The following is a 10,396-nucleotide window of genomic DNA, read 5'->3' on the forward strand; positions in this document are numbered from 1 at the left end:
GTAGTACAATATGGCGGGTGCATTGTAGTGCTTTTGAAGTGTCATTTTTGTGTATTTTGGAGTGCCCTCATCAGTATACCCCATGTACCCATGACATTATAAATCAATATAAGTATTCTACTATAGCTGAATTAACGGATGAAATGATGACGAGAGTTGTAACACCACCGTAACACATGTGCATGCCAAACAAATAATTCAATTTGCAAACAAAACAAAGATGGCACACTAGTTTAGCTGAAATAATGACAACATCCATCATTGAGGAAATTAACATGTCCATAGACAAGCAAACAACATTGGTCCATTAAAAATGCATAACATAGAGATACATCAAATGCAGCTTTATTTATTGCTCTGCTAATGAATCTAAGAACAAGGGAACATAAGGAAGATAGAATGGTCTGCAGATGAACTCTTTTTTAATGGTACATCTACCATACCAAAAGACTCAGGCAGGGATGACACAAGCACTTATGCGGTCCATGTCATATGCGATGATTGTTCCATCCACCCCAGCAAAGAAAATCAAATTCCATTCTGGGTGAACTGTAATCACTATGTCCCCGTCAACAAAATCTGGGAAACCAAATCTAATATTAATCCTTTCAAATAGGATCCACGTGGTGACCGTATGCTTCAATGTCCAATTATCAATACCATAGTCTTCAAGGATCCAGATTGAAAGCTTGGAATCATTGGGACCACCAACAGTACATACACATAAGTGACCCAGAGCTTGATGCATGGAGTGTTGAAGACCACTAGGCCCATCAATTTTCCTCCTTATGTTTTCCTCCATATCCACAACAAGTATCATAGGGTACTCCCCAGAGTGCCCCATAATGTGCAGACAACTGTTAAGAAACACACTTGGTTGTCTGTAAAATGTCACATCAGTATCCTCGCCCCATTCAGAATCCTTATAGATCCATGTTGCAGTTTGAGATGAGTAGATCTCCACACCTACGCACACAACATCGACATCCACATATTCAATCACATGGAAGTGCAAGGAGGCTATCGGATCGAACCCCAAGCGAGCCTCACCAACAGCATGGCCAACATCATGAGTGCTAGGCAGCAGAATTTTAAAGTTCTGGGTCATTAGATTGCAGACGATATAGCAGTATCCATTAGCCCTGAGGCACCAGCATAGGATGAGGCCATTGCAGCAATCTGAGACAGCTACATTGTCAATGTTGAAGGGCAAGAATTCCAAGGAGCGGGGGCATACACCATGGACGATGCTGGTAAAGTTTTGATTGTCGTTCTCACTGTCGTAGAAGAAGCCAGACATAGTCTGGGGCAGATTCTTATGGTTGTTGGGGGCCGAGATGAGGTTTTTCTAGGAGTGACAAACACATTTGCAACAAAACAAGGAGCGACAAGGGAGGCGGCGAAGGATCTCGAAAACAACATTCTCCATGAGGCTAGCCAGTGCGTTCCTCTTGTTGGGGTCTCCTCCATTTCATCAGTATGCAGTACGATGAGAGCTTTCTCAATAATGAGATCACTAAAGAGGAAAATAATCCAACAAAGATCCATCAGTGAAGTCCACAACTCATACCAAAGTGCAACTTTAACAACCTTTAACAATTTTCATGGTACAACCTCATATAAATTTATAGTAGCACCACATAGATATATATATATATATATATAACTCAAACTAGAGTAGCAGTTAATGGAGCTGTAACCATTACGATTTCAGCAGTTAATTGAGCTTCCTCAATTTTCACAAGTAGAATGTCAGTGAACAAGTGGTAGTGATCATCATTAGCATCAGTAGCAACATGTGCAGCTTAAACATTATTGGCCTTAGTGATGTGAATGATGGACACAAAGCATTGATTTGCTTTCAATGCCTTCCTCTTGTTTGGAACCAAATGGATAACTTGGTTGTCAACAAGGAGAAGACACAGAAAGCAAACATATGAGCTACATCCTAATACATCCAACAGCCATGTAGACATCATTGGCACAAAAATGTGGCCTCAGATATGTTACAAGTTCAAAATACCATAAGGACTCACTGGTGGCACTGGAGCATACTAAACAGAAATGTAGAATCCAGCAAGCACTGCACAGATAAAATAGTTTAAGGCAGAAGCGAAGGGCCTATTTGTTTGCCTAGATAGATAGGTATAATTAAGCAAGCACTTGGCAATTAACATGCCTAGTTACACATAGGCATTTACAGTAAGAACACTGAACATATGCAGAAAACCAAGACACCAGTAGAAAACCAACCAGTGCCACCTCCTAGTTCTTTTCATCATCATTGGCCTAACCAAATCTACAATGCTACAATGTTTCTTGTATACCTCATTTTCAAGCAAGGACCAGAATAGTGAAGCGAACAGGAAAAGGCGAGAAAGGGGACCCGCAGATCGGATCTGTCGCCTCTGCCGCAGCACACAACAATCACGGATGCCAATGCTGCCACGCTCCACTAGGAAGACACACCACCTAGCCTCCAAAAGGATGCCTGAGGCACCACAGCACACCGGGGATCCTCCATTGTTGTCGCCGCCTCAAGTCCAACAGGCACATATTTGTTTTCACTTGCAGGGGATATATCCAAACATCCAATATATAGGTCAGCCTGTCCACATAGAGAACATATACTACTATGAGGACTCAGAAGACATGTTAACACAACTAGGCGTCTAGCGCAATGGTGAAGGTGGTTATTCCTTATTATGGATCCCAGGTTCGACTCCTGGGTCTCACGTTTTTTTTTAATTTGAATTTATTAAACCCCGGTGGCAACAAGTGACACGCAAGCCGTCGGGTCCTACATGTCGGATGGAGATGGAGAAATGTCCCATAGGTACACGTGACACGTAAGCCGTCGGGTCCCATAGGTCGGATGGAGAAAGGTCCACAAGTGACACGCAAGTCATCGGGTCCCATAGGTCGGATGGAGAAAGGTCCATAAGTGACACGCAAGCCGTCAGGTCCCACAGGTTGGATGGAGGTGGAGAAAGGTGCCATCATGTCCCACAGGTCAGATGGAGAAGGATCCACATGCACAAGTGACACGCAAGCCATCGGGTCCCATAGGTCAGATGGAGATGGAGAAAGGCCCCACAGGTATATGTGACACATAAGCCGTCGGGTCCCACAGGTCAGATGGAGAAGGGCCCCATAGGTACATGTCACATGGAGAAAGGATCAAGCGAAGACTTTTATGATGAATTGTAAGTATCACGGATGAGTAACTGCAGGTCCCACGGGTACATGTCGGATGGAGAAAGTATCGTGTGGAGATCTATGACAAAGCGGTTTGTTACAGATCGAATATCATTCGTCACAGATGTGTAATTAGTTCAATGATGAAACCCTATTCGTCATAGTATCAAAGAAGATCGTCACAGATGAGTTACACGAGTGATCTGTGATGAAACCATGTGCTCTTCTATGACGTTTCTTGTGACGATGTCTGATTTCATCATGAATAGGGAGGGTTTGAGGATCGTCACCATTGATCTATGACAACCGAAATATTCGTCATAAAAAGCGCTTTTTATGACGGTTTTGGATTCATCATTAAGATTTTTGTCATAGAAGTGGATATTTCTAGTAGTGAAAGCTACAAGAGCATATACACGGATGGAACTATAGAGCTATGCAAGGATAGGACAATATGAGAATGTACGAATATGGGGCTATCGAGAACTGCGCAAGGATAGGACAATCAGAGTATACTCGAAGATGGAACTATGCGACTACACGAAGAAGCTACGCTAGGACTACGACGTTTGAGCTATAGGAGTACACTTAAGGAATAAGTCTAGGGTTACGTCCGCACTCCAAGTTGCCTGTAGGAATAGAGCCACGATGACATAGGACCGCTGTCTTAGAACTCTGATATATACTATAAAAACAATGGTCCAAGTTATGTAAACACAAATAATGTAATGTGTTTTCCCCTTAGCAATAAAAGTATGGTTTTTGATATCAATCTTGCTTGAATTGTGCGTATCAGCTATTGATCTAGGGACTGATACATGATGCACAGGAGACCCTAAATTAGGGGCCCGACACTGCCCCTACCCTTTATCCTCCGGAGCTGGAATCATGGCCCGAACTGGTTCACATGGACCTTGAAGACGCAGTTGAGATTATATGTAAAGAGAGGGAAGATATTACACAAATAACTTACGTAGATGTGGAGGACGAGGTGCCATCTCCACACAAAGGAGCTGTACATGTTATTATCTATTATGACCTCGACCCCGAGAACGGGGAGAAGAAATTCGTTAGTCTCCTGTCTCCAGCTATTGCTTGCTAGGCAGCATAGCAAAGGCTACCTTTATACTTTTTTATGCCTTGATATATGAAAGGCAAACATCAATTGAATAATGTGAGCAAGTGTGACATCTGAACTTGCTTTCATGGTTGACTTCATATATGTACATGTCTGTGATGAATCTATTGAGTAGTGTCCTACTCAATATATGTAATAATAAGCAATGAGCTGTCTTGTGTTGATCGATGAGTAATGCATGTCCGGTGAAGTATTTATATATAGTCTGTTTAGGCGCAATCATGTCATGAGAAATTGGCAACCAACACTTGACACACTTATGGGTGGTTCCCAATATTGGCATCAAGCATTCTGAACATGGATTAATGCCGCCGCAGCTTTTAATCCAATTCTCCTAGTGATGGACATCATTTCTAAGACATGAGTAATAAAAAATGAAAGAGATGCATATAATATATATGAAGCACTAGTTATAACCATTACTTATGGGCGTCATTGCTTGGTGTCTACGTACATGGCCTCCACTTCTAATAAGGAGCATTAGTCACGCATATATACTAGACATCTCCAAGAATTACTTCAAACCACTCGTAAAATTAATTTTTTGTCCAAAGTGTCAAGAATCCGTACTCCAATAGTTTTGCATCCTTACATGGCGGCACACTGGCGCTTTAGCTCATCCTTGTAAGTCGGTGGGCATCGGTATGGCCATATGTCCGCCGGCTACGAGCCCGGCACCAAGGTGGATGTTGTGGTCCACGGGTTCGAGGAGGCGGTAGGCCATGCGGCTCGGTGAAGATGGTGAAGAACTCGGTGATCATATCTAGTAGAGAAACGACCTTTGATCCAGCTCAAAATTTGGCTTTAGTCCCGGTATTTTTCACGCCCGGGACTAGAGAGACTTTTAGTCCCGGTTGGTAGCTCCAACCGGGACTAAAGGTCCCTGCCCAATGGCTACTGTGGCAGACTTTTGCTACAGGGGACCTTTAGTCCCGGTTGGAGCTACCAACCAGGACTAAAGGTTAACTTTTACTCCCGGTTGGTCCCTCCAACCGGGAGTAAAAGTCTACTCCTGGCTGGAGGCTCCGTCCAAGACTAGAAAAGGACCTTTAGTGCCGGTTTCTGTCTCCAACCGGGACTAAAGTCCCCTCCTATATAGCCCTTCTTCCTCCCCGAGCCTGAGCCACTTTGAGCTCAGTGTTCTTGCTTCATCGCCGGCCTCTCTCCTTCCTCATCGCCGGTAATCACAAGATTTCTTCAATTCCTCCATCGATTCTTCGGTTCTAAAGGTTACAAACTTTATACTCTCATATTTCATCAGTAGCATATCTCATTTTGTGGACAAGATATATGTGGTTTTTTATGGTGGATTTTTTTATTTGTAAGCCATTTAAGCTCAAAATCACTTTAAAGTTTGCATATTCGGATGAAGGAAGGTTAAAGTAGTTATTCCAAACTAGTATTCAGCTTTCATTTCTAGCATCCATAGCATATTTCATGGTTTAGAGATATAGAGAATTTTAGAGTTTTTTTATTTTATTTGTTTATAAAATGAGAAATTTATATTATATTAAAAATGAGTATAAAGAGTAGATGTCAATTGCTTCTGGGTCCTCGGCCTCTCATCGGGTTCCAAAACGACTGAGGCTGGACCTTCCTCTCATTGCATGCGGCAAGTGTGAGGAGAAGATTGTGATGGAGTACCGGGTGAGGAAGGAGTGTCCCAACAAGGGCCGTATCTTCTACAAGTGTCCGGATCGCAATGTGAGTTATTTTGTCGCATTTGATGATTATGGTTAATTTATACTTATTTTCATGATGATTGTGATTAAAGTTCTAATTTTTTGTTTTAATTTTAGTGGAATGGCACTGGATGTTTAGGCTGGTACTGGGAGGAAGAGTATGTTGAACACGTGCAAAACTCTCTTGCACAGGTGGCTACGGCGGCTGATGAGGCAGTGATCCAGCGGAAGAAGCCCATAGATGTTGAACAAACGCATGATCTGTCTGTTTTAGATGGGATTGGTCGCGAAATCCTTATGCTGCTGAAGTGCATTTTAGCTTTAGTTTTTTTAGTGGTAGTTGGGATTGTCTACATTGTAGCGAGACTTTCATAAATTAATACCTTGTGTGGTGGCATGCATGTCATATAATTAACTAATTATGTTCTAGGTTTTAATATGGTATGTATGTCATGTAATGCAGATGAGCCAGCATTGGATGTACAATGCTGATCGCCGCTCCCAAGAGTTCATTGAGGGCGTGCATTCTTTCTTACGTGTGGCCAAGGCAAACAAACACGATGGTTTCATGTGCTGCCCATGTGCCATATGTAAGAATATGAAGGAATATGCTAGCTTAAGGAGTCTTCATTCACACTTGTTGAAGTCAGGTTTGATGGCAAACTATATTTGTTGGACGAAGCACGGAGAAACCGAGGTTGTAATGGAAGAAGGTGAAGAAGAACAATGGAACGATGATGACATTATTGCTGAATATGGTGCCTTCAATGAGACTGCAATGGGGGAAGCTGAAGAAGAGATAGTGGCAGAAGATGAGCCCCCTGATGATCTTGGTCAGGCCATTCATGACGCACAAAGAGAATGCGAAAGTGAAAAGGAGAAGATCAAGTTCGAGCGCATGCTAGAGGATCATAAGAAATTGCTATACCCAACTTGTGATGCGGGACAGAAAAAGTTGGGTACCACACTGGAATTGCTGCAATGGAAGGCAAAGAATGGTGTATCTGACAAGGGATTTGGGGAGTTACTAAAAATCCAAAAGAAGATGCTTCCGAAGGATAACGAATTGCCCGTCACTACGTACGAAGCAAAACAGGTAGTCTGCCCTTTGGGATTGGAAATCCAGAAGATACATGCATGTCCTAATGACTGCATCCTCTACCATGGCGAGGAGTACGAGAAGTTAGATGCATGCCCGATATGTCATGGATCGCGGTATAAGATCAAACGAGATGACCCTGGTGATGTAGAGGGCGAACGTCCCACGAAGAAAATCCCTGCCAAGATTATGTGGTATGCTCCTATATTACCACGCTTGAAACGTCTGTTTTGAAACAAAGACCATGTAAAGTTGTTGCGATGGCACAAAGAAGACCGTAAGGTAGACAATATGTTGAGACCCTCTGCTGATGGGTCCCAGTGGAGAGCAATCGATAGAGAATTCTCGGAGTTTCCAAATGACGCAAGAAACTTAAGGTTTGCTTTAAGTACGGATGGTATGAGTCCTTTCGAGGAGCAGAGCAGTAGTCATAGCACTTGGCCTGTTACTCTATGTATCTACAACCTTCCTCCCTGGTTATGCATGAAGCGTAAGTTTATTATGATCCTTGTGCTCATCCAAGGCCCAAGGCGCAACGACATCGATGTGTACCTAAGGCCACTAGTTGAAGAACTTCTACTTTTGTGGAACAGACCAGGTGTATGTGTGTGGGATGAGCACAAACAGGAGCACTTTGACCTACGAGCATTGTTGTTCGTAACAATCAATGATTGGCCTGCTCTAAGTAATCTTTCAGGACAATCAAACAAGGGATATAATGCAAGCACGCACTGTTTCGATGACATTAAAGGTATATTCTTGAAAAAATGTCCAAAGGTCGTGTACCTTGGCCATCGTTGATTTCTTCCTATGAATCACCCCCTAAGAAAGAAAGGCAAGCATTTTAAAGGTAAGGCAGACCACCAGACCAAGCCGGGCAACCAAACTGGTGAGGATGTACTCAATATGGTCAAGGATGTGAAAGTAGTATTAGGAAAGGCACATGGCAGCGAACATGTTCCGAAAGACGCCGACGGTCACGCACCCATGTGGAAGAAGAAGTCCATATTTTGGGAGCTACCCTATTGGCAAGTCCTAGAGGTCTGTAGCACGATCGACGTGATGCACCTGATGAAGAATCTTTGTGTGAACCTACTAGGCTTCATGGGTGTGTATGGGAAGCCTAAGGACACACTTGAAGCACGACAAGACCTGTGGTGTTTGAAAGAACGAGACAACCTGCATCTAGAGAAGACAGATGATGGACGCCATTACTTAAGTCCTGCCAGCTACACTCTTATCAAAGAAGAGAAGGAAAGCATGTTTGAATGCCTAGCAAGCATCAAGGTACCATCTGGATTCTCCTCGAATATAAAGGGTATAATAAATGTGCCAGAGAAGAAATTCCTAAACTTAAAGTCCCATGACTGCCATGTGCTCATGACGCAATTGCTTCCAGTTGCATTAAGAGGAATTCTACCTCCAAATATACGTCTAGCCACCATGAAGCTATGTGTATTCCTCAATGCAATTTCTCAGAAGGCAATCAATCCAATGGATCTAGCTAAACTATAGAATGATGTGGTTCAATGTCTTGTCAGCTTTGAGTTGGTGTTCCCTCCTTCCTTCTATAATATCATGACACACCTCCTAGTTCACCTGGTCAAGGAGATTAGCATTCTCGGTCATGTGTTCCTGCACAACATGTTCCCCTTTGAGAGGTTCATGGGAGTCCTAAAGAAATATGTTCACAACCGTGCTCGGCCAGAAGGAAGCATTGCCAAGGGCTATGGAACAGAGGAGGTCATTCAGTTTTGTATTGACTTTATTCCCGACCTTGACCCGATTGGTGTTCATGAATCGCGACACAAGGGGAGACAAAGTGGAAAGGGGACACTAGGGAAGAAACAATATATTGGTACGCAAAACAATTATTTTAATAAAGCACACTACACAGTTCTACAAAACTCCTCCTTGGTGGATCCGTATATCGAGACACATAAAGAGTTGCTCCGATCCGAGTTTCTAGGGAAGTCTGAAGCTTGGATTACGCGTCAGCACATGGAAACTTTCAGCGACTGGTTGCAAAAAGAATGTTAGGGTGATGAGAGTATTGATGAGCAACTATATTTGTTGGCTAGGCAGCCATCGTGGCATATCCTCACATACAAAGGGTACGAGATAAATGGGAATACATTTTACATAGTAGCCCAAGATAAAAGGAGCACCAACCAAAATAGTGGTGTCCGCATAGATGCCACCGACCCTAATGGAAATAAGGAAACATATTATGGCCGCATAGAGAAGATATAGGAACTAAACTATGCACCTACTTTTAAGGTACCTTTGTTCAAGTGCCAATGGGTAAAGGCGACTGGAGGCGGGGTAGCAGTCGACAACCAGTATGGAATGACAACCGTGGACCTCAACAATATTGGGTACAAAGACGAACTGTTCATCCTTGCCAAGGATGTGAATCAGGTGTTCTATGTCAAGGACATGTCTACAAAACCGAAGAGAGGGAAAAACAACAACGACCCAATCAATGAGCCAAAGCGCCACATAGTTCTTTTTAGGAAAAGAAACATCGTCGGAATTGAAGACAAGTCAGACATATCAGAAGATTATAAAAAGGATGACTGAATTCCACCCTTCACAGTGAACAAAGACCCAAGCATCCAGCTAAATGATGAGGACACTCCATGGTTACGGCGCGATCATAACCAAGGGATATACATTAAGAAGAAGTTCACTACTGTGCCCGCTTGATATATATAGTGTATTCATATTTCTATCGTGTATTCATATTTTCTACCATTTAAATGAATTTTCTGCTTGACGGTGGATTTCCTGTGGAGAATGTGCGATGAAAAAACAAATGATCAACATCAATAAGATGTGAAAACTAATTTCATGTCGAAAAGCAATAGTTTTAATGATTTTAATTAAGTAGTACATTTTTGCATGGTGAAAATTATGATTATTATTTACACTATGTTAAATATTTATACGGTAAAACACCAGAGTTTAGGTTACAGATTTTTCTTATGTACAATAATGCAAAACCAGGTCCCAGAATTCTTTTTGTATTTTTTTTGCTAATATTTTATTTACTAGGCAATTAACAACTCTCTGCATATTTATATAAAAGAAATATATAAAAAAGGAAAAACTTCTACAAACTGGCGGGAAGCCAAACTGCAGCCCACCTTTACTCCCAGGGGGACCAACCACCCGGGACTAAAGGTCAGACCTTTAGTCTTGGTTCTAACCATCACCCGGGACTAAAGAACCTTTAGTCCCGGTTCTAACCATCACCCGGGACTACTAAAGATGGGC

The 10,396-nt window shown here is 42.5% G+C and overlaps 1 protein-coding gene across 1 annotated transcript; it reads right to left on the minus strand.

Moving 5' to 3' along the window:
• Window positions 1-451: 451 nt before the first annotated feature.
• On the minus strand, window positions 452-1,300 carry LOC136480287 (uncharacterized). Its single transcript, XM_066477874.1, has one exon. It carries the CDS (start codon window positions 1,298-1,300, stop codon window positions 452-454), a length of 849 nt encoding a protein of 282 aa, XP_066333971.1.
• Between the last annotated feature and the right edge of the window lie 9,096 nt (window positions 1,301-10,396).

Source organism: Miscanthus floridulus, chromosome 9 (assembly GCF_019320115.1).
Source record: "Miscanthus floridulus cultivar M001 chromosome 9, ASM1932011v1, whole genome shotgun sequence".
NCBI lineage: Eukaryota > Viridiplantae > Streptophyta > Magnoliopsida > Poales > Poaceae > Miscanthus > Miscanthus floridulus.